Source organism: Thermobia domestica, chromosome 2, assembly GCF_964235325.1.
Source record: "Thermobia domestica chromosome 2, izTheDome1.hap1.1, whole genome shotgun sequence".
NCBI lineage: Eukaryota > Metazoa > Arthropoda > Insecta > Zygentoma > Lepismatidae > Thermobia > Thermobia domestica.
In genome coordinates, this window is record NC_137455.1 from 32,410,369 (window position 1) to 32,437,058 (window position 26,690).

A 26,690-nucleotide genomic window follows, 5' to 3' on the forward strand; every position below is an offset into this window, starting at 1 on the left:
AGGACAAATGTTGCGTAACAACATAATGTTGCGTAAAACCTATCTTTAACATAATTCCACAGAAAGAAGTCAAGGGAATTATGTCTGGTGATCCGGGGGGCCATGGTATTGGGCCATCTCTTCCCATCGATTGGTCAAATAAAGGTTTCATCGAGAAATGAACGAACATCAGTACTCAGTGTGGAGGACCCCTTCCCCCCCACAATTGAAGGATTACACATTTTTGGTGTTTCTTTAATTGGGGAGATTTTGTTTCATGATACCACAACACACACTTTGATTTCTGCTGTCCTGTCGCCATTTTTAAGCAAATGACTGTCTGCTGCGGTCAGCTGCAGTAGATGGCAGCACAGGCTGTGGCAAAATCTTGAAATATAATAGAAGCCAAGTTTTCAGACCGCATGCTTTGTTTTCTTGTTATTAATATTTGTTATCAGGAAGAGAGTTTATGCGCACCCCATGTTCCTTCAAGATGAGAATAGAGAAAAATTTGCAGCACCTTTTCCCCCAATTTTGTGCTCTTTACCTTTTCATCCTTTAATCTGCCCCCAATTCCGTTTCCTCTTCTATCTCCTTAGGGATGCGCACGAGACAAGATTTGAGGCTGTCTCGTCTCGAAAATGTGCTGTAAAAGTGATGTCTCGACTCGAAATATGTATTCTTCTCTATTGGAAGAGCTGTGTCTCGACTCGAATTTTGTCAGGAAAATTCTGTCTCGACTCGTCTCGTGCGCATCCCTATTTCTCCTTCTTCTACTGCTACTACTTAATATTTATTACAAACTTTACAGTTATCGTGCAAAGAGCTTAGCTATTTCTTCTGCTAGAGTTTTTCGACAAGAGCAAGCAGTTTCTGAGTTGTCTTGGGTTCGATTTCCGGTAGGGACACTCGGTCGAAAAAGTGTTAAAGCTTTTTCAGGCCAGTCGTCTTGAGTAAGGTTTTTCTGGGTTTTTCTCATTCACACCGGGCAAATGCCAGGATGGTACCTAACATATAGCCCCCAGGCCGCTTCCTTCCTTCGCTTTCCTCGGATAGTGTGATTGCCGAGGGACATCATTCCTCATCGTGACGGGTAACATGGCCATAGATACCGCAAGCCCAGATATCTAATTCCTGTATCTCCAAATCTAAACTACACACAAACGTAATTTCCAAGGCACAGCAACTTCTTCAACCAAAGATTCATAATTTGCGAATAGAACTAGTGGTGATTTCAGAAGATCCCCTTGCGAGGGACTTTCAACACATTGAGGAGGACTGGCAGCTCCAGGTATGGAAATCTTTACGGTTATGCCGGTTAGGCTACAGGAGACTGTGTTGATGAGAGATGAGTGAAATGGTGGAATGAACAGAGTGGGACAATAAACTGCTTTAGTCTGCTCTAGTCTGGCCGGCATAACCGTGGGACATAAAACTGAAAGATTTCATTTTCATTTCGAGCTTCTTTCCTCTGCAGTCCAACAAAGGAAAATTCATTCGGTTATTTTTTAATTCACATATAAGGTGCCGTGCCTGTGCCGTTGCCATGACGCGCACGACAGGCTGTCTTGAAGGAAAACCAGTCCTGTCGTAGCTCGTCTGCCGCGATCATTCGGCTTCCTTCGGAGTACACGAAGCGACACGAAGTTGACCAGAATCAAGGGAAATGTTGCAGAAAGCAGTAGTGTTGAAGAAACCAGTCCAGTCGTAGCTCGTCTGCCACGATCATTCGGCTTCCTTCGGAGTACACGAAGCGACACGAAGTTGACCAGAATCAAGGGAAATGTTGAAGAAAGCAGTAGTGGTACGACACGGCATGGTATATAATATGTGTGAATGGTCGCAGCTGTGACACAGACGGAGTATAAAGGGGAATGGAATGGGCATTCACATAATATGTGAATTAACCTTTATAGGTTTTCGTTCTGTATAAATACAGAGGGAGTGCTGTTTTGCTTATCGTACCCTTTGTTCAAGAATTCTAAAACCGCCCTAAACAGAAGGAATCGCCTCCACAAGACAATCTGGGCAGAAAATTGTTTTGCATTTATGTTACAAACATTTGACAACTGTCATTAAAAACATGGAATAACAATGCTTAAAAAAGGAACAGTGTTATCTACGTACTTCCGTAAGACAACAGTTAAATGAGTTTTTGCTAAACAAAAGCTCAATGTTAGTCTTAAGAAAACTCCGAATGGTGTCGAACTTGCAACACCTTCAAAGTTGCCATTCCGTGTGAATAGGAAGTTTACCCAGTGAAGTATGTAGATGTGGTAAATCCTTTCTATAACAACATGGAGATCCTTCTGTTAAATACGAAAGCTCTGCGTTTCCTTCTTCTTTTATATTATAAAAAGGTATGTACAGGGTACCCCACAATTATGTATATGATATTTCAAAGACTGCAGTAAAGAAACTAGTAACCTAATTTGAACATAAACACATTACTCACATACCTTTCCTTACAAGAAATTTAATCTTTATTCTGCATGGCATAGCCTACCAATGCTCCATCCAAATAGGTACATCAATGGAGATGAAGAGTATGCTAATGTTGTCAGAAGCAGCTTGACCGACCCGTACTGGTATCCTATGGAACTCTTCTGTGATAGCTTCCCGTAGCTCGGCCACGTTGCGTATGTGATGTTGATACACTTTGTCCTTTAAAATACCCCATAAGAAAAAGTCTGGTGATGTTAAATTCTGTCATCGAGCTGGGGACTCCACAGCAGAGATAGTCATTTTTCCTAACCCCTCCTCACCCTCACCCTCAATTGACACCCTTCACCCTCCATTGACGCCCCCACACTCACTCTTTTTGTCCAAAATTACACATATTACAGTCAGTCAAACATCATACTCATAATTATGAGTTACCCTGCAGTTTATGTTAAACAGTTGTAAAATAGTTTATAGAAGTAGCGCGATGTTTCTGCCCATTTTCACTTTATTTTAGTTGCATTTCACATCGTTTTTCCTTTGAAAACAGTTCTTAAAAACCCTAACCTTACTGTATACCTTTCGTATTTATGGAATCCAAAGGGCAACGTCCTGCTCTTCAGTTTTCTTTTTGATATTACTTGCAATGATAAGCTGAGCCGGAGATACATAACCAAGAGGTATGATTATTCATCTTGTTCAATGTCCTTGCTCCCCTAATTACGTAGGTCAATTCCCTTTCCTGATATTTCAGCCAATATTTCTCTCTCTTGCTCCTCCTGTATCATTCATTTGTTCACTACCACTGCGTTAGAAAATGACCGTCTCTTTTGAACAAATAAATTACCCAAATAACGAATAAGTGGTCAAATAATTATCCAAATAACGATCAAGTGGTCAAATAATTACCCACAACTAGTGTTGGTAACATTTGAATAAATCCATACTGAAATTCGAAAAAATGAAAATGAAATGAAATCTATCGGTTTAACGCCCCACGTTTATGCCATTTAAAATAAGGGAGACGGATGATCAAGGCAAGTGAATTAGGATGGAGTAATTGGTGGTATGAGAATGTGGGAGAAAAGAGGAGTGCCTAGCGAAAAACCACAGACACGCACACGAAGTTGTCTACCATAAACTTACTTGGGTGGTGATTGAATCAGGGATCTCGCAAACTAGACGTAAGAATTCTACCACTAAGCCTCCGTGCCTCCTGTATTAAGATTCGAACGACATACTTTTCTAGTATACATGATTCGAACATTCAAAGGAAGTGAGTACTTGTTTAAATAAGTATTTGAATAACGAATAAGTTCTCTATTAATCATTAGAATAACAAATAATTGTTCAAACAAGCAATAAGAATATTAATTGTTCAATTTAAATAATTAATGTTCTACTATTAATAACAAATAAGTGTTCGAATAAGTATTTAAATAAGGACTAAGTAATCAATTATTCAAATAACGAACAAGTGTTTGAATAATCACTCGAATAACAAAAAGTATTCAAATAATTACTCAAATAACAAATAAGTGGTCAAATACTTACCCGAATAATGAATAAGTAGTCAAATAATTACTCGAATAACGAATAAGTGGTCAAATAATTACTTGAATAACGAATAAGTAGTAAAATAATTACTCGAATAACGAGTAGGTAGTCACATAATTACTCGAATAATGAATAAGTGGTCAAATAATTACTCGCATAGATAACAAGTGGTGAAATAATTATTCTAATAGCAAATAAGTGGTCAAATAATTGCTTGAATAACAAATAAGTGGTCAAATAATTACCCAAATAACGAATAAGTGGTCAAATAATTACCCAAATAACGAACAGGTGGTCAAATAATTATCCAAATAACGAACAAGTGGTCAAATAATTACCCAAAAGCGAATAAGTGGTCAAATAATTACTCCAATAACGAATAAGTGGTCAAATAATTACTCGAATAACGAGTAGGTAGTCACATAATTACTCGAATAATGAATAAGTGGTCAAATAATTACTCGCATAGATAACAAGTGGTGAAATAATTATTCTAATAGCAAATAAGTGGTCAAATAATTGCTTGAATAACAAATAAGTGGTCAAATAATTACCCAAATAACGAATAAGTGGTCAAATAATTACCCAAATAACGAACAGGTGGTCAAATAATTATCCAAATAACGAACAAGTGGTCAAATAATTACCCAAAAGCGAATAAGTGGTCAAATAATTACTCCAATAACGAATAAGTGGTCAAATAATTGCTCGAATAGATAATAAGTGGTCAAATAGTTACTCGAATAACAATTAAGTGGTCAAATAATTACTCAAATAACGAATAAGTGGTCAAATAATTGCTGGAATAATAAATAAGTGATTAAATAATTACCCAAATAAAAAAGGAGATCAAATAATTACTCGAATAACGAATAAGTGATGAAATAATTACTGGAAGAATGAATAACTGTTTAACTAATTACCCGAATAACAAATAAGTGTTCCGTAATTATTCGAATAATGAATATGTTGAAATAATTAATTAAATAATAAGGTAAAGCAGAAAGCTTCAATTATTCAATTAATTGTAACTTTAGCATTAAATTTACATTCTATTCATTAACCAATTAATTAGTGTTATGCAATATGTGGCTTTAAGACTTTATACATATTATTTGTAGCAACAAGAGTGTTTTGTTTCATATATAATATATATGTGTGTGTAATTACCGAAATGTATTATATTTGACTAAACGAGGTTGATTTATGTGTTTGTTTCATGCAGCTGGTAATTCAAGAGATGAACCGCCTGGGAATGATCGTGGATTTGTCACACGTGTCTGTTCGGACGATGGTCGACGCTCTGGAAGTGACACAAGCTCCTGTTATGTTTTCACACTCATCAGCGCATGCCCTGTGCAATAGCTCTAGAAATGTTCCCGATTACGTGCTCAAGAAGCTGGTAAGTGAATTTAATGCATGCTCTTTCGTTTGTTATTTGCACTCGCGCGTCATTCGTAAAGTGATTTATCCATTCACAGCGTGGGGTCGTGTTTGTTTATTTCTGTTTCCACGATGTCCCTCTCACCCAAGCACCAAAGCTCCCAAATGCAATTAACATACTTAGTTAACCTAAAATGCTCAGCACAAGAGTTTCTGGATGCAAATACGTAGTCATAGATAGAAGTTACTCAAAAATAGTTTTATTTTTTATTATTTTTTTCTTTTTAAGAAATGCAAACGAAAATTTAGGGTTTTGAAGGAGATAATTGAATAATTCGTATTTTACATTTTATGCCGCAATGGTTAAATATGGCATCCACACAAATCTCCTTGATTTCTGCACCACCGCGGCGGGCAAGTTCAAATAATTTCTATTTTTTACAAGATAAAACTCTACAGATTATCCATGTATTCACAGCGATTTGAAAGTAAAATTTTACTTTATATGTACGTATAATGAACTTTAGGAAATGCTCATTTCGTTCGCTACAGTATGTTTTTATTTTTAAATGAAAAAAAAAAAGAATATGGGATGAAAATAAATGTAAGAAAGACAAAAGCCATGGTGATTGGAACGAAGGGGTCGGTGTCAAATATAGAAATAGGCGGGGAGCATGGGCGGCGATTAGGGGAGGCAAGAGGGGGCAGTTGCCTCCTCCCACTTTTTTGAAATTACCCCTTAATGTGTAGAGTTTCATTTTGAAATGTAAAGTTTTGTATTACTGGTTCATAGAAAAAAAATAGTGCCATATAATATTTGCTGTTGCGTGAGTACGTATTTGTTATTTGTCTTCCCGGGGAGTTAAGAAAGCTACAGGAATTGCGTTTGAATTGCAATTCAAAGCAATGAATATTACAATTGCGTATTTCTTTAAATGTCATAACATATAATTGTAGTATTTACTGTCTTTCAGTTTCTAAGAGTAGTAACATACATTAAATGGCATGTATGGAATTAAAAATATACATAAGTTGTTCATTAAGCTCCAGTTTCAATATAACTTCTACAAAACAAGCCTCATTATTCATTACTGCGATTAATATTATCCTTTCTATTTATTTGTTTTGCAAATTTGTTATTAAGTGATGTGATAATAGAATTTTCAGACAGAGTTTTAAGATGTTCGTGAGAAAGGAATCAAATCTCTTCGTACAAAGGGTTAGTTCCTACTTGCGTTGCTCTTGTGAATTTACCTAATAAAATATGAAATACGATATACAGTATTTTAGCTGAAAAATACAGTATCCTATTAGTTATGCAACCTTCCGTCAAACAAAGTGTTAAAAACAACTAGGAAAACTAATATTGATATACAAATATTCAGATCATGTCTTGCCCCCTCACTTTCAACGTTTAATCGCCGCCACTGGTGGGGAGAAAATAGAATAAGTGACTAGTTTTCGATATCTGGGTACTATTATTAGTGATGATACGAAGTGTGAACGTGTGATAAAAGCAAGGATAGGAATGGCGAAAGAAGCCATTATGAGAAAGAAAAGACTAGTTTGTATCATCTTGAATAAAGAGTTGAGAAAGAGATTTATAATATGCTTCGTGTGGAGTATTGTGTTGTATAGGGGTAGTAATATGAACATTTCGCAAAAAAAAAAAAAAGATTAAAATCGACCGGAAGCTTTGGAAATATGGGTGTGAAGAAGAATATAGAGAATTGGCTGGGTCGAGCGGAAACCAAATGAGAGAGTGTTAAGAATGGTGTGGGAAAATAGAACAGTTTTAAATATTATTAAGAAGAGGAAGAGAAACTGATTGAGACATTGACTAAGAAGAAATTGTATCATAAGTGACGTGCTAGAGAATATGGTGGCAGGAAAGAGACTGAGGGGGTGAAGGAGACTACAATTGATGAACGATATCAAAACAGAAAAATCGTACGTGAAGAAATTAGCGGAAGATCGTGGAAACTGCTCAGTTGCAGAAAGTGATCTGCCAATAAGGGCAGAATACCTATGATGATGATGATGATGATGATTGTACGGAGCTGAAAGTTATTATGCTGAATAATGCATTAGGTACACAGAAGCAGAATGACAGGAAATTTGACAATTGGTAATATCTAAGATGAGATATGTTAAAATAAGAGGACTTAAGCAAAATTGGTTGGTTGATTGAATTGAAAATAAGCTTCTCTCTTACCACCGACGCGATATGAGACGTGGAACCACAATTTACCATGAGTTCAGAACCACATGAGCTGCCACTGGGAATTGAGCCTGGGTCTTCCGCGTCAAAGACGTGTACACTAATCATATTGCTACACTTGAGTTCGACTTTAGCAAGAATGAATCAAAATGGTCAGAAAAAGACAGCTACAATCGTATGAGTATATTATAAGAATGAATAAAGCAAAAATACCATAATAAATAACACAGACAAGACCAATAGCTCAGGTCGAAGACACTGATGATTTCAGACTGTGGCCCAGGGAGGAAATTCCTCCCGGAGCTGTGAAATATCTCGCTGGTGCCATGTCCGTTAACGCTTAATGTGTGTCAGCAGTATTGCCGTAGTACTACTTTGCACTTCCCGTGTACCACGTTTCCACCCCGGGGGAAATCTTCTGAAATCACCACTGTGTCGAAAACTAATGTCTAGAGCACTATAAACTGAATAGAATGAACAGAGAAGTACGGAAGAAAAGAGAGGAAGGAATTTAAAGGGGATGAGAAAGCTAGCACAAGACAGAAATTCAAGGAACTTGTCCTGACCTCTATGCCGTACGCAATAGGAAAAAGAGAAAGTAAGCAAGTAAGAAAATATAATAGACTGTTCTTACCCTATTACACTATATTATTTTAAGCTTATAGAGGTTTTAAAATGTTTACATTAAAATTTAATCATGTTGTAATCAAGGAGGGGGCACGGTGGCTCAGTGGGAGAGCGTTTACCTCTAGTGTGTGGGGTCTTTGGTTCGATCCCGGCCGTGGGGACTTCATGTCCGTGGGTTTTCTCGATATACTCCCGTTTCCAACCACTTTCTCGTTGTGCCAATTATTCTATCATCATTTGCTTGCCTTAAGGTGGATGACTAGGTGTTCTCGGTTCTATGCTATGCGCTGCTTGAATAGTGCGGCATTGCCAGATAATGTCGAGTGTTTACTGATGCCAGATAATAAAGGGAATAATCATGGGATTCTGCTTAGATACTTACTGGAGAAATTATTTTTCGACCCTTACCGCGATTCCTCTTCTCGAACTGCAAAGCTAGAATCAAGAAATTTTCTTATTGTGACTACTACAGTAAACGTACAAATTTGGCAACAACGCATTATAGCGTTCTGCGTAAGCTTCGTCCCAAAATCTATTTCCTTAAATATAAATTAATATTTAAATAAAATATGAAACATAACACGAAAAACGGTCAAACAATATATCCATTTCGTAATAAAATCATTATTTTATAATACTTTACACACACAAATAAACATTTCATGAAACGAAGCACTTTTAGTAAGATCTAACAGTAAGTGCCATCTTGTGTGTTCATTGTAAAACGAATCAAATATTTTATTTTATTTGTTGCATTTTTCGGTATCAGGAGCCACAACCAAATGAATCAGTGTCTTGTGCTGTAGCTGAAACAATACTCTATCTTATAGTACAATATTTATAATATGTAACGTTTCATTGCGCAGTAGTTAAGGGAATGAGCTAAAATATGTACTGACTTCCGGTTGGTGATCCACCGTAATCATCGTCACCTTAGCATATAAAGCAGTGTCGGATTTACGTATAAGCTAAACAACCTATAGTGTAATGATTACCTAGGATCAGGACAATATACAATGGGGGAATGAAAAAATATAAAAACTTTAATTCTAATATTAAAATAAAATAAAACTGTGTTTTCCTACAAGTCAACAGGAAACCGTTGGAAAAGTTTCCGTGGCTGCATTAAGACACGGAACACAAGCTAAAAATGAACTTCCCAAGTAAAATTTAGTTACAGAAAGTAGTTCGTGACCTGAAAAACCAAGAACAGGAAGCAGTATTTAAATTTCGGGTTTTGAGGTCACGAGGGTCGTTCTCGAATGGTAGGCCAAGGTGCTGCACGTTCGCCAACGAATTCTTGATTAACAGTCTGACTCGATTTCGGAAGAGAGAGGCCCTGAGTTCAATCCAGTTCTATCCATCTCCATAAGCCACGCAAAGAGGTTTACTGTGGGCCGTGACTGTTGCCTACCTCATAGGTGCTGAGATCCATCCAGTTCTATATAGTCACACAAAGAGGTTTGCTGTGGACTACCACTGATGCTATCCTTAGAGGTCCAAAGTTCGATCCCAACTCCGAAGCCACACAAAGAGGTTTGTTGTGGGCTTGCAATCTGATCGCTGCTCTAGGCTTGGAAGAGGAAGAAGTGATGCATCCAGTGATCTATAGTGCCTATAATTAGTGCGTAATTAAACTCATTATCATGTGGTATAAATATGAGACCAGAAGCTGACTTCCAAGACGAGGCCGAAACATGTAAGTAGCCAGTAATGAAATTCAATGTATAAATGATAGATTCACTCTTAAGACAGTTCTAAACGATATAGTCCAAGGCTTATCTTATGCCTGGTGTATTACTTCAAATCACTTTGCTAATACGATAATCTTTGTAAGTCAGACAGAATATATATTATTTAATTAAACTCTGTTAAACTAACTTTTATGACACACAGAGTTTGACCCTGATTTAACAAATAAACAGTAGTGACCAAGAAATTCCCTTTTGTTATGTGTATAGCTTATGTAAATAAGCAATCATCGTCATTATATGTTTTCTCTCTTATTGCATTTTGCAGTTCTTAAATAAGGTTAACGAAAGGTTGTAAGAACTAGTAGCGTTATATTAGCAAAGGTTCACCAAGTAGTTTATAAAATAATTACGTCCTTATTTACGACGGAGTTGCAGGGGCTTATCGCCCAGCCTCGTTAGGAAGAAGAAGCATAAATTGCTTATCGCATTGCAGATAGCATACCCTACAGGGGAATCAAATCATAGGTCACACTCTATCACTGTACTACCAGGGGTGACCTCCTAGACCCCTGGATACGGGCCTGGTCATACTCATAGCTTGCGCTCACAAAATCTAACAATACGTAGCAGATCAGACAATCTGACATTGTCGAAGCAGTGTTCTCAGGCACATTTAACGATAGTATTAGCATTTAAGGAAATAAATGTTCTAAGATGAAATTTATCATTAGCTGAACAAAGTGATATGGTTGTTTACAAAGTTAGCGGAATGTTGCCAGTGTGCCTTATGGGTTCATGCACAGTGTACCTACAAAGCCATCGACTCTATCATTGAAGTTTGTAAAGATAGTATGTATGCGCCATTGTTACGACTGTCTGTATCGCCATTAGGAGCACGTGTGTCACCGTTAGGAGATGCTGTTTAATAGTAAATTATTTACATATACCGTAAATAAATACCGATTTTTTCAACAGCAAAATTTTAAAAAAACTATCAATTATTACTACTTGGTATGTTCCGAAGTTCGACTCTCCCGTTGGTTTCGATGTCTTCTACGATGGAAAAACGGTTACCTTTGAGGCCATTTTTGATGCTGGGGAAGAATCAGAAATCCGCTGGTACTAAATACGGTGAGTTTGATGGCTAGTAGAGGAGGGGAATGTTCGTTTCTGCGAGTCGCTTTTGCCACTGAAGGAGACATCCAAACGAATGAACGTGACGGATGGACTTTGGAACATACCAAAGCAGGACTTTTAGCGTAGTTTCCATCAATGGCAGGAGAAGTGGAAAAAGTGTGTATGTTCTCAAGGAGTCTATTTTGAAAGTGAAGTGTACCTATATTGTAGTAGTAAATAGTTACAAGTGAATTCCGAGGACTTTTTTGACTGCCCATGTATTAGGATGAAACTCACACTGATGTATACACTCATACAGCTTTTCATTAAAACACTTGGAAACTAACAATAATGAAATATCCGCTAAAAGTGTCATTATCTCTTAAACTTCTCAGTTTTTGTTTAGCTAGACTTGATTGATAAAATATAATAATCGAGAAATCGCATTGAGCTGAACAATTTGAGTTGCTTGAGGGGAAATTCTTATGCTGTTTTCGACCTAGATCAAATTCATTAAAAACTATTTTTAGGTCGTGCTAGTAATAATTGATAGTTTTTTTTAATTTTGCTGGAAAAATCGATATTTATTTACGATATATGCAAATAATCCACTATTAAACAGTATCTTCTAACAGTGACACACGTACTCTTAATGACGTTACAGATAGTCGTAAGAATGGCACGCACACACTATATTTCCAAACTTCAATGATGGAGTCTATGGTCTTGTAGGTACACTGTACATGAACCCATGAGGCACACTAGCAACATTTTTAACACTTATCAACCGTCTCTACTGTCAGCTTCTCCGACTTCTGACGTAGCAGATTGGCCCATTAAAACCTTGTCCCTGACCCAATAACAACCTACAAGCCGTTGGTGCACAAGCTACCGGGATTAATATCTGATGAGAGAATAGGGTCTATAGAGCGTCAATGGTGCACACAGAAGTTCGTCATGGGTTCAAGCTCTCAAATTCATGTAATTTCAGCTGTTTGTATATGCATATCTTAATATGATAACTGTTTATTTTGGCATAATATCTTGTTCAAGATGGTTTTAAAACACTGAGACCTTTATGTGTACGCCACTGGAGAGCGCACTACAGTACTCCAGCTCACTGCTGACAAAGGACGTAAATATTTGTTAATCAACTCGACAATTAAAAATGATTGGTAATTATGGTTACCTGCAAAACAAAGTGTTGAGGCTGTTGCGTCTCGAAAAGCTGTTTTGAAACTAATGTCTTGTCTTGGAAAGTGTATTTTTTACTATTGCAAAAACTCTGTCTCGTCGCAAACCTTCTGCCGTTTCGTCTCGCTTTGTGGGTAACCGCAATCGATATGAAAGGAAATGTGACAGTGTTTGCAATGTTAATGTCAAAATTAGATATTTTTTTTTACCTTTCACTAATTAAAAAAATAACAATTTTATTTGTTTTCCAGTCCTTGAATGGAGGAATCGTAATGGTCAGTTTCTTTCCAAAGTTCCTCAGCTGTCGATCTGCCGCCACGCTACATGACGTCATAGGTAAGTGTAAACAGTTTCCTCATGTTCCTTAACACATGGTTCATGCAATTTACATACGATAAGAAACAATGTGCTTCTTTGTACGAAGTCTCAAAGCAGTTAATTCGACCAGTTGGCAATTTTATGTTGAAGGAAGTATAGTCAGCATATCATGAATTCCATCACTATTAATTTCTAAAACACATTCCGGTAGTTCTCTTATTCATGTTACTCTCAAGTTGTCATGACGCAGCATGTACACAACGTGGTTTTCCGGAGTCAGATGGTACTCCCTCCCGGCTTTGAAATATTATCAAAATTTATCTGCCGTAATTGTAAGGGGTCTCCGGTGTGTGAACTGTTGTAAGAGCACTTACCTTCAATGGGCTATAAATTAGGTAGCACATGCGAAGAAAACTGTGGAACAATTTGTTCATCGATAAATTGTGTTGCCACTGGAACAGTGGGACATAGTGTCATTAAAACGTTCCGTGATAAACGCTACTGTCCATTGTCATGTTGTAAAATAACCTTCATTTCAAAAACTACGAAAGTGGGACTTCAGCAGATTCTAGCACCTCAGCTGTCTAAAAATGACTGGAGCAACACCCGCCAACTAGTATTGTACGCGATAGAAATTAGAATCCAATAGTATGGTACTCTGCACTAAGAGACCAACGCTGGATCTCAATGGTGAAGCAGAGACAATCCACGCCCAATCTGTCCCCACAATACTGCCAAATACGAATGCAACCATCATGGTACTACAGATAGAAATAGAATTCGTAAAAGTTGAGAACGTCACGTCACGAGCTTGTCACCGAATCAAAGGGAAGCAAAACGATGGACACCATGAAAAAAATGCCATGATAATTCAGACGACATCGCACTATACCTCTGAATACTGATCGCTGTTCGATACTTGCGGTTTCTCACGGAAATACAGAATGACCAGAAAGTCTCTTTACACCTGCACTATTTCATATTCACGTTACATTCGTATTGGCTACATTTCGTACAATACCAGCACAAATTTTCCGTATTATGTTACATTTCTTCCGCATTCGTATTTGTTGGTGTGATTACCATATTCCTCAACAAGTTATATTTAAATCGCTGATACACTAATGTGGAGAAAATCTAATTCTACTTTATAAATATAACTTTCTATACTTCTCACGGCTACTATTTCCAGCGGGCGTGATCGGAATGCTTGACGCGTAATTAATCGCTAATTGCTAATCGTGTTATGCTCCCGGTATTGTTCTATATTGTGTACATCTTACAAATGTCGAGTCAATCGGATTACTCCTTCTTTGTGTTACAATTTTTAATGATGACCCTTATACAATGAACATAGTAGACTTCTGGTTCTGTAAGGTTATTAATTTATTATTTCATTAAACTAGGTAATTAGAGTAAATTGAAGTAAGACAGCTTACCAGCCATCAACACAAAAATAAGAAAATTATAGTTAAAATCTTCCATATTAAACTAAAACATGGATATCGGTGACACAATCAAGAACTGTGGAATTGCATCATGTAAAATGTGCTTTATTGCCGATTGTCATCGACTCTCCATTCTACGTTCCCTCTACATAGAACTTCGGAGACTCACTCATCCCTTGCTAAGCAAACTTACAATGATTCCGAAGTAATAAAGTTTATGGATCGATGAAAGTTAAAACACTAATGGGAGTTTAACAACCACCTTCCTTTATAACTCATAAAATCTTATGAAGTAAATAAAAGCCTTTTATAACCACATTTAATGGTACATTTTGTTTATGAAGTTTTCGTTACTTAAAAAAAGGGAAGGAACTGAAGGAGAAATTATTATCTCTGTATGTCCTTTAATTTTATTTCCTTGTTTGCTTGTGACCACTTTTTTCTCTCAATATTTTTTTCTAGCATATTTTGTTTATGTAAAAATCTGTTTCTGCATACTTTTATATTCTGCACCAATATTCCTCTGCGGCAAAATCATTTTCTTTCGTTCGACAAACGATATTTCTCTATTCACTTTCTTCCCTTTTGCCCTTTTTTTCCCCCTTAACTCACAACTCCCATGGTAATATATGACAGTCTGTGTCCTTACTCTCATAATATAATCATCTTTCTTCGTTATTTCCAATACTTCTGCTCTTTAGTTTTGGTGCTTTTTTTCTTCTTTCTTTCCTGAGAAGTCTTTTCCTAAAACTCTTCCCCAGTGAACTGTCGTTCCGGAAACCAGCAGCGCTGTATGCAGAAACTTTAAGAAGTCAGTGTTGGCAGTTACTATGTTTCCTTTTTTTTCGGATCAAAAGAGCCAATATATTTCAATCAAAAATTTTCATATATTCCTTATATCTGGAGAACTACATATAGTGTAGTCAAACCCAAAATATCAATTAACTCAGTATGATGTGATCATTCCGTAGAAAGTGCAAAAACACGATTTAGGAGCGGTTCAAAAATTTTGTGGCCTCTGATCAAGATCCAATATACCTTATTCAATCAAAAATTTTCTTGTAGATCTTATATCTGAAGAACTACATATAATGTAGCCAAACTCAAAATATCAGTTAGCTCAGTATGATATTCCGTCAAAAATACGAAAACTCGATTTAGGGGCCGTTCAAAAATCTTGTGGCCCCTGATCCAAACACAAATTATTTGCCAAGATCGCAATGTTTTGATCCATTTTTAATAGGTTTTCTAATATTCTTGTTCTTCATATCATTCTGATTTTTTTGCAATTTACTGATTTCACTTGTTTTATTTGAGTAACTACTTGAATTACATTAGCAAATAGAAGTAATAACTTAATGTTTAACCCTTAACGAGTTTTCGTAACCATTTGGTTACACATGTTTTGATCTTGCCTATTGCGTTTGAAGACTATTATTTTTAGGTATTGTTCCTTGTGGTTATTTGTGTACATGTTTTCCGCGATCCAGAGAAGCTATTGCCTCTTGGTGACAACTCTGGTGAATTTTACGCTTAAGGTAGTCTGTGAATATATTGTTTTGCAAGCAGTGGTGGAAACAGACAGAAAAGATAGTGAACCGTTAAGGGTTAAAATGGTAGATCTTTCACCTCTAATAATTAGGGTTGTATGTACAGTAATGTTAATAAACTTTAATTTTTTTTTTTTTTTTTTTTTGCCTTTTAACTCTGTTGCCTGAAGTGTTTCTTTCAACTTACTTCAGGGTGAGTCTAGGGCTACCCTAGGCAATTTGTTGCCCCCTGTAATGATATCGTTTGCCACTCCCCTTTCTCCAAAAAGAACAAATCTTAACACCCACAATTTTAAGCTTGCAACCCCATCATGAACAACGAAGAGGAGCGAAAGAGCACTCGTACTCAGAAAAGCCTACATACAATCTAAATACTATCTAAATACCAAGGCCTACATACAATCTCGCTGTGTCAGTTTTTTTTTTAAGATAATAATATATTATGTTAATGAAAGATAAAGCAACACACCCGCAGAGGAAAAATTATAATCCTTTTCTTTTTATATAGAATTTAATATCGAGCTTCAATCTCAATATATCCGTTTGCAATTCCAATGTAAGTATCTCTTTTTGTATCTTGGTTCTTGATTTCTCTTCTACATCTGTTAAAAATTTTTAAAAAGTTGTTTCCACCTTCAATGATAAGGAACTTGTTTGTAACAAAGATAAGACTCATTTTCATCTTAAAACTGTGTTAACTAACTAAATGGAACAGGTGTTTGCTACTGTTCGAGAATTGAGTTTTTTGTATTTGACAACAATCAAGCAAATTCATACTCGAATTTGTTTGACAATTTGCTTTAGCACTGTCCATGTGATCTTAAACTAATGCAACCTAAACATGACTTATGAATATAGTATTCAAATAGAAGGTCAGCTTAGTAAATTTAACTACCATCATCATAAAGTCTGTTTCCAACAAGAAATATTTATTTTAAATAATATAGTTATGAGAGATTTTGCTGCCCTGTGTAAATGCACGTGTTGTACATATAGTAGAGTGGGCCCTGGGTGGGTCTTCATCTCCTCTGAAGTAAGCTAACAGGCCCCAAGAGCTAAGACAAATTACCAGGTAAATCGCTATATATGAAAAAAAAAAGTATAGTATCTCACAACTTCCGGTACTGCATATGTATCCAGTGGCCCTATGTAATGTAGTCGCTAATGATCTTCCCTTTGGTGTGAGAGGTCCTGGGTTGGATTCCTGGTAGGAATAGTCGGTCGGAAAGGTGTAAAACCCTTTCCAGACCAGCCATCTAGAGTGAGGTCTTTCTTGGTTTTCTTCATTCACACTAGGAAAATGCCGGTGTGATATCTAACATACAGGTCTCAGGGCGCTTCCTTTCTTTCTCTTTCCTTTCCTCTTTCTCCACTTCTTCATGGTAGTGTCATGGCCAATGGACGTCATTCTCATTACTCATATGTGATAGGCTAAAATGGCCATAGATGCCAAAAGCCCACAAATATATTTCTTAATTCTAATCCCTGTATATATATATATCCAGGATTTACAGTCAATTCTCTGAATACTATCACAATGTTCAAACTACGGTACAAAAGCAAACGGATGTATTCTTTCGCTCAAGTCATGTAAAAGAAAGAAAAACATATAACCCTATTTACAAGATGTTGAATGTTTCATATAGTTATTCACATGGTGATTTTCAGTATGTTCGCGCTCTATTGAAGGATCTGATCACTAAGTAGTTCACAGTTTTAATTCAAATCCCAATGTGGTAATATAGCGCACTGAACAGGATCCGAACCACAACGGTTACGAGTAATGGCATCCCGAACTAACTAACTAACTAACTCTATGGCCTATGAAACCCGGAGGTTCAATGCTGCTTTCACAAAAGCTCTCCACTGACTTCTATCCTTAGCTAACTGCATCCAATTTCTACTTTGTATTCCAATCTCTGCGAGATCCATCTTAATATTGTCCTCCCATCTGGGCCTAGGTCTTCCTAATGGTCGTTTTCCGATTGGTCTTCCAGTCAAGACTTTGAAAGCGTTTCTACTTTCTTCCATTCTAGATACATGGCCCGCCCATCTAAGCCTCCTAGACTTGACGACCCTAACAATGTTGGGTGAACCATATAAATTATGTAGTTCCTCGTTATGAAGTTTCCGCCATTCCCCGAACAGGAATATATCAAGGGTGGATAACTTAACGAAATGTGCAATATTTACATTTTGTTATCTGTTACGGTTACTATTTTGTAACCCATTTCTGCACCTAGTTAATAACGTTACTAGTCAGTGTAACTTTTAAAATGGTACGCTCTGAATTATGTTACGCTGAGTAACGTTACTCAATGGAACATTCTGCATTTTGGTATTGTAGTTACGGTCACCAAGGGATTAGCGTTACTCGAAATACCCACGTAGGTCGTACCTGCTTGAGATTGTTAAGATAAAACTGGTTCCACTGAATACCAGTTTTCTCTCGAACCCAATGGGTTTTGTTCCTTGATTTTAGCGATATGAAACGTATTGAAATTCTGCAGAACATTCTTGTGTAAGTAGACATATTTTTGTTATGATGAGTACCATTTCTATGTTTCTCTTTTCTTTATCGGTTACCTTTTGTACCTGTATTTCATCTTCTTCAATTCTGATGGTCTTGGAGTTACGCGTGAGTAACGTTTAAACATCCTTGGCGACAGGGAGTCTAAGGTTGGCTTTAAAATAATCTCCATTATACTAGTAAATAAATTCCACGTTTTTCAGTCTGATTTCTTTTTCCTCATACTTAAGATTCAGTAAACACCTTAGGCCCCCCAGGCACATGTACTTTGAGAATAGCATTACTTTGATTGCTCTGTATTTAAAAAGAGGAAAAAGAGAAATGATCAAAGAGTGAAGTTTTTAATGTAAGCTTATTGATAAGATTTTTACTTCTTGTGATGACACTGCCGATAGTTGAGTTGATTTGGAGTTTAACGTCCTTTTCGGCAGCGAGGCTTTATGAGACGGGACCTACTGATTAACATGGAATCGAAACCACATGTGCTCACGCCGGGAATCGAACCCGTTTCTTCCAGGCGAAAGGCGCGTACGCTAAGCGCTTAGGCATGAAGGAGCTCACTGCCGGTAGTCACCATATATGTTTATTTTACAACAGTCTTGCACTGACCAATGTGGTTGAAGCTCGAGGTCACTTCCCAACAAGGATCGAACCCGGAGCTACATACACCAAAGTTACACATATACTGGCCCCCAGGGAAGCAGGAAGGCCATTTCATTTGCTTGCAAGCAATTTAGTTTATAAATCAAATACATATCAGACATCAGTGGCGTAGCGAGAAACTCATCAAGGGGGACCAACACACAAGATTTGGTAGAAAGGATCTTCTGAGGGGGTGCACCAATAACTACCAGTAGGCCTACATTTGAATTGAATTGAATTTTTTTAAATGCCTTTATGGATTACTATGGATGCCTCTATGGATTACTATGAATTACTATGGATGACATTCTTTGAAGAACAAATGCTGAGGAGGGATGTACTATGATAATTTGAAAAGTGAAACCCGTGTCTACCCCTCCAGTTTCATAATCATTTATGCCTTGAGCAGTCTCCCTTCCCACTCCCACTTCCTACTGATTTCCCACAACTTTACGACGCAACTATCTGAATGTGCTTCTTCGGCGTAAGTTGGTATGATTCACGTGTCAACTAAATACTTCGTAGAACAAAGATAATGATCTTTGAAAGTACGGAATGTCTTTCCAATTGCTTTTCTACATCTTTTGTTGGTTGAAACGGATGGATTCTCCTTCGAAGCAGTAGCTTTAATCTCTTCCACTCACAAATGTACAACCAAAAAAAGTCTAAATGTTTCTTATATATTTGCCTATTTCTTTTGTTTTCTGGAAGGATAGATTTCTTTTCATTTTATAATATTTATCACAAAAACGCACACAGTACTATGTTTCTGTGGTTAGAACGGATTAATTGTGTGCAGGGATGGCAAAAATCAAGTTTTCGTTGTTTTTTTTTTCAATAACTAGAGTTTGGTTTATCAAAACTCCATTATATATTTACCATATTCGCGTGTATCCGTGTGTGACAAAAAGTAAATAAATAAATAAATAAATAAATAAAGTATTTCATGGATCATCACCAAATTTGGTAAAAATACAAAGAGTCAAGAATTAGGAAGTGAGTTTGTTATTAAAATAGTCTTCTCAAACCGAAAGTGATTTAAATAAACCATTTCCGGTTTGATCATTGATCATCATAGATCGAAAAACGTAATACGTATTAAGATTCGGGTTTCTGTTTCGTAAGAACATATTTAATCTCTATTATTAACTCTCTACTAAAACCGGAAGTGGTTCATTCAACTATAATTTTTCGTTTCAATAAATATTGGTCTACATAGAGCAAGAGCGGTAAAAGATAGATGAAAGCAGTATTCTCCAATCGAATAGCTCCCAAGTGTCTCAAAAGTGCAGTGGCGTAGTCAGGGGGGCTCACCCGCCTCAAGCTCTCCCCATTAGTGTTGTAATGTTGAAAGTGGATTCTGCTTACATGAAGTATGTTCCATTTGTAATGTTAGAACTTTTCTTTTTAGTTTCCTTAGTAAGAATAAGGGGGCTTGTAGTTTTACTCCAGATGTAATTAAGTATGTGTGTATGTAGTACTTTATTCCTCGGTAACTACCAGCTAAATTTAAACCAAATTAGATGCACAAGTACCCAATCATCTAAGGAATAAAGATCACTACATATGATGACCGAGCTTGGTCGGCGATAGGCTCGGCTCGGCTTGCCTTGTATGTTCTATTTTATTTCTCCTTAACTACTGGCCAAATATAATCGAAATTTGGTGTGGAGATAGCCCATTATCCAAAGAATAAACATCTCTATACTTGGTGGCCGACTCGGCAAAGGACAGGCTCGGTTCGGCTCTGTTTGTATGTGGTACTTTATTTCTCGGTAACTATTGGTCAGATTTAAATCAAATTTGGTTTCCAAGTATCGCTTAAAGAATAAAGATCATTATATATTATGTCTGGGCTCGGTCGCCGACAGTCTCGACTCTACTTGTCTTGTACGTTGTATCTTCTTTTTCAGTAACTACTGGCCGAAATATTTTAAACAGGGACGCAAGTGGAATGCAGGACAAAAATATCCTTCTCTCCTCTTGCCTTATGTTTTCTTACTTACTTGACAAAAGTTATATTATTTTGCTTGGTGAATTCTTTTCCTTCAACCTTCAGAAAATCATGCTTTTGCAAAGCTCTGCTTTCTTTTAAGCCCCAAACAGAAACATGATGGCAAAAAGTTTCGGAATGTGTTGCTATTTTCACTGCTCGCTTCTCATTTTAGATAGTGTATATTTACAACAAACGGGGGAAGTGCACCTTTGCAGTCCCTAAATCCGGCGGGGGACTAGCTCCTATAGCCTTCCCTCGGATCCGCGCCTGTATACAAGGGCGCCGATTTCTCTGTAAAATGAGGGGGAGGGGCCTCATATAGATGCAGAAGGCATATATGAGGATTTTAAAACAAATTGCATTCAAATTATTCCAAATATTATATCTTCTTAATTACAATAAGGGGGCCCAGTGCTTTGGGGGGTCCCGGGTCACCTTGGTCCCCCAGGATCGGCGCCCATGCCTGTATATATTTGGTCTAGGAATTAATTCGTGCGGTTGGTACGCACACATTGAAGCTGTAGTACAAACACAAAATACATAAATACCTTAAGAAAAATATTGTCCATCGCTAGCCACCACTTTCGCCCATCTGTCACGCAATGTACGGATTCCGTGGCAAAAGAAGTCCTCATCCTTGGAAGCGATCCAGTCAGAGACCCATGTTTCGATATCTTCTGAAGAAGTAAACCGCTGTCCAATCAAATCGTTGTTCATGCAATCGAACAAGTAGTAGTCCGAAGGAGCAACGTCTGGTGAATACGGCGGGTGGGGTAAAACTTCCCATCCGACATTTTCTAAATAGGTTTTGACCGGTTTTGCGACATGTGGGCGAGCGTTATCATGTTGAACAATAAGTTTATCATGTCTGTTCTCCCATTCTGGTCGTGTTCTGGCCAGAGCTTGCTTCAAACGCATTAATTGTCGTCGATAACGTTCTCCATTCATAGTTTCACCCGGTTGCAGCAGCTCATAGTACACCACACCTTTCATATCCCACCATATGCACAGCATAACCTTTGCACAGTGAATATTTCGTTTTGGTTGTGATGGACCTGGTTCACCTGGTTTCACCCAGGCCTTTTTTCGTTTAGGGTTCTCGTAATGGATCCACTTCTCATCACCCGTAATAATTCGATGCAGAAACCCCTTTCTGCTCTGTCGTTGAAGCAGCAATTCGCAAATGGTTTTTCGTCTTTCAACGTCTCTGTCTTTCAATTCATGTGGAACCCAATGTGACATCTTTTGAATCATTCCCATGGCTTTCAAGCGTTTGGAGATTGTTGTTTGATCAACGCCTAATGCTGCTGCAAGTTGTTCCTGCGTTTGACACGAATCCTGCTCGAGCAATGCTGTCAATTCTTCGTCTTGAAATTTTTTTGGCTGTCCAGCGCGCTCTTGGTCTGCCAAGCCGAAATCACCACTTCTAAACCGTGCAAACCACTTCTGACACGTTCGCTCAGCTAGAGCATGGTCACCATACACTTCCACCAAAATACGATGACTTTCAGTCGCACTTTTCTGCATGTTAAAGTAATGCAGCAGGACACCCCGCAAAAACACTTTATCAGGCACAAATTGCGCCATGTTCACTTAACTACAAACTGGTGTTGTTGACGCTTTAATCCACTGCCCTATACTACGAACGATACGCGATGACAGGGGTTTGCAACACATGTGTGGATACACGGAACTGTGGGACGCTCCGTTCGTTGCGCCATCTCTTGTCCAACCGCACGAATTAATTCCTAGACCAAATATATATATATATATGAAATGCTTGTATGTGAACGCCCCCTTGATGAGTTTCTCGCTACGCAACTGCAAGAATACCTTTCATGTCCTCTATTGATCTTCAATTGAAACGGGAAGTCGTAGGAATGAACCACTTTCGGTTTCAATAGTCATATCCATAGAACATGAATTGTAACAGTAAGAAGCGGTTTTCTGCATTCTATTCAGCGTTCTAAAAATAGCTGCCATCTTCTGTCTTGGGCCTCTATTCAAACCGGAAGTGGTCGAAATTCAGAAACTTCTTGTTTTAACGTTGAGAGTTATAGAATAAATCTATAATAGATAACAAGAAGCTGTTTTTTGCAATCAGTTAAGCGTCCAAAAAATATACATTTCGTCTGTATTCTAATCTCTCTACTAAAATCGGAAGTGGTAGAAATCTACTACCTTTTGGGGTTTCAATATTAATTGTGAAAATAAAAATATTGCACTACAGAAACCTACTTTGTTTTATGAACTTTTTTTTTTTTACTTTGTTGAGTAGCCCTAACGTGTATTTTCTTTTAAAAAATGAAATAAGTCAAACTCGAGGTCATACGTAAACTAGTTTTACAAATGATTTACCAGTAGAGCACAAATTATTTACCACTCTGCTCATTCAGTACTGTCTAAGCTTGACTAAGTCAAACGGAGTAGCGCGTCCGAACAAAGGATTATGAATTAGGGAAACTAATATATAACAGTGCCGTATACTGGTTTCATGGCTTGGGCTACCACTAACCTTTATGACACCTGTACATTATTATTATTATTATTATTATTATTATTATTATTATTATTATTAATAATAATAATAATAATAATAATAATAATAATAATAATAATAATAATAATAATAATAATAATAATAGCTCTTCTTCTTTGGAGTAATGAGCAGTTGCTAGTCGGGAGTAGTTTCTCTTTAGTAACGCCTATGCTCTTCCTGCTGGTCTAAAAACCTAGAGCCCGCTTCTTTGATGGACGTGGTCCCGGGACGATTTTTGGTGGAAAAGGTTGAAGGCATTATGATGGTTTAGATCCTACCTTAAACTGTTGGTCTGCATCTCCTGTAGCCTCAGTGCTACACCGGAAGGATGTCAGTGTAGCTCTGGGAACACTGCTTTCGAACAAACAAGCAAATAATAATAATAATAATAATAATAATAATAATAATAATAATAATAATAATAATAATAATAATAATAATAATAATAATAATAAAGAGGAAGAAGAAAAAGAAATGAAATGAAATTTTTCAGTTTTACCTCACACGATTATACTGGTTAGGCTAAAGGAGACGATGATGATGGTGAGAAATGAATGCATGTGAGATCCTGATAGCCTATATTGTTTCATACGGAAAGTACGTACAGATGGAATTGGAATACTTATGCAGAAAGTGTTATAAAACATGCGTTTTCAGTTATACGTTTGCTGTACGTTAAGTCCAAAAACTACAGGATAATACAAATGTAACATACAATTTTACGTATCACTCATTTTTTCTCGCTGTAGTTGTAACGGAAATTATCGAGAAAAATGTTTTTTAAGTTCAGGGGGAAGAGGGTTGAATTCACCGCTCATTCTTGAGTGATTTTAATTCCAAGCACTGGGGATTATGGAAAGAGTGAAAAAAAAAACAACACACATTATATTGTATCGAATAAATTATAGAAAATTTACCATTGAACTCTAAAAGAAATGCACGGGGGCTAGGAGGGTAAACCCACTAATTTATTTCTTATTGCTTTTAACTCAGAGCAGAGGGAATAAAAATCGGGAAGCCTCAAATAAAAGTACGCCAAATTACCCCAAAATCGAATACTTTCTAACGAAAATTATCGTTGACCATACATACATTTTTTAAAAAAATTATGGAGAAAGGTGAACTTAAACTTTTACTCTTGGCAGATTTTAACCTAAAATTGAGGGATATACAAGATGTCATAAAGAAAATATAGTATATACCAACTTTTGTCATAAAAATATTTTACATAGTTTAAATTGAAATATTGTTTTCCATGTACATGTGTAAACTTGCAACATGGGATTGAATTTACTCCCCCTTTCCCCCGCAGTATACTTTATGAATTTTAACTCTAAACAATAGCATTACTGCTGCAAGTGAAAGGAAGACACATAGCACGTAACCAGATTCCGCTAGTCTACCGTAGTCTTAACTTAAGAAGTTTTCCCATTGTCTCAAGATGCTGGGTAACACTTTAGCTCCTACTGAGAATTGAAACCAGGAGCTACGTGGGGTCTACTGAATTCAGATTCCCCGCCCTCACTAAACTTCGTAGGTTGACGAATGTTTGTGAACTTTCTTAACACAAGTATATTTGTTTCATATCGAAATGAATGATATGGCCTAAAAATTGTATTTTATATCTCTAGCACTATCATTTTTTCTGAGAAATAGGAGGCACTAATTGACAATTACTTAGTCTTTTCAGATGTTGAATAACACAGGTTAAATACTACAATATACGTATAAGACCCCCCAAAAATCTTTGGATCCAGAAAATAATAATAATAATAATAATAATAATAATAATAATAATAATAATAATAATAATAATAATAATAATAATAATAATAATAATAATTGGAAGCGTGCCTGGTGTGCTCTAAACATTCATTTAATTATGTAACAATATTTCAAATACAGCCTCTAAAGCCAATTTACAACAGAATATTTTAACAGCAATAGTGGAAAAAGGAAAGAAGAAAAACAGGCAGGATTTATGCTTAAAGATAACATCCCGACATTCACCTTGTGGAACCGCGAAAAAACTGTTGTAACTAGTCAGGGTAGCAAGCCACAAGCTTTGCACCTAGGATCTCCCTTTTGCGAAGGAAGAACGCTAACCACTAGCCTACGCTCGTTAGAAATAATAATAATAATAATAATAATAATAATAATAATAATAATAATAATAATAATAATAATAATAATAATAATAATAATAATAATAATTCTTTGACGATTTGCTGAACACGCATCCAAAAACTAATGTGCGTGGAGAAAAGGAGATACACACCGCAGAACCGTATATTCCAGAACCCAATCGAATAGAAGTGGAAGGCGCTATAAAGAAATTGAAGAAACACAAATCTCCGGGTGTAGATGAAATTCCGGCTGAGTTAATTTTAGCTGGAGGCGAAAAATTGTGGAACAAGATACACAAACTCATTCTCCTTATCTGGAACAAGGAAGAATTGCCACAAGAGTGGAAAGAATCAATCATTGTTCCAATTCACAAGAAAGGCGACAAAACTGACTGTAATAATTATCGAGGCATTTCTCTTCTGTCAACATCCTATAAAATCCTTTCAAATATTCTGTTAGCAAGATTGACCCCATACGCAGACGAAATTATTGGAGATTATCAGTGCGGATTTCGACGAAATCGATCAACTATCGACCAAATATTTACCATTCGCCAAATACTCGAAAAGAAGTGGGAATACAATACCCCGGTACATCAACTATTTATTGATTTTAGAAAGGCTTACGACTCGGTTAGGAGAGAAACATTATACAACGTTCTTACAGAACTTGGAATACCGAGAAAGCTAATTAGATTAATTAAGATATGTTTAAGTGAATCCCAAAGTAAAGTCCGGGTAGGAAAATTTTTGTCCACGAGCTTCCACGTCGAAAATGGCCTGAAACAAGGAGATGCGTTGTCGCCATTATTATTTAACTTTGTGCTGGAATACGCCATAAGGAAAATCAAAGATAGCAACCAGGGCCTAGAGTTGAACGGCATTCACCAGGTTATGGCATATGCTGATGATGTAAATTTAATAGGGGATGATAGGAGAACAGTAGAAATAAATGCAGAGATCTTATTAAACGCTTGCAGGGACATGGGTTTAGAAGTAAATGCAGAGAAAACTAAATACATGGAAGTGCGTCGGGACCGTAATACGGCAAATTGTGGAAGCGTTAAAATATTAAATAATGCTTTTGATAAAGTGGATACTTTCAAATATTTAGGATCAATATTAACAGACGAAAATCATATTCACGAAGAAATTAAATGTCGACTAAAAGCAGGGAATTCGTGTTACTATTCGGTTCAAAATCTCTTGTCGTCGCGAATTCTGTCGAGGAATTCGAAGCTTAAAATATATAAAACGATAATCATGCCTGTTGTTCTGTATGGTTGTGAAACATGGTCGCTTACTTTGAGGGAAGAACATAGACTGAA

At 36.8% G+C, this 26,690-nt stretch overlaps 1 protein-coding gene across 1 annotated transcript in view; it reads left to right on the plus strand.

Annotated features, from left to right (window-relative positions):
• Positions 1–26,690, plus strand: part of LOC145671314 (dipeptidase 1-like) — a 266,200-nt gene that overhangs the window by 204,151 nt on the left and 35,359 nt on the right. Inside the window, exons 8-9 of the mRNA XM_081740303.1 lie at positions 5,204–5,380; positions 12,465–12,549. Of these exons, the coding sequence (XP_081596429.1) occupies positions 5,204–5,380; positions 12,465–12,549 (262 nt within the window). The remainder of the gene's footprint in view (positions 1–5,203; positions 5,381–12,464; positions 12,550–26,690) is intronic.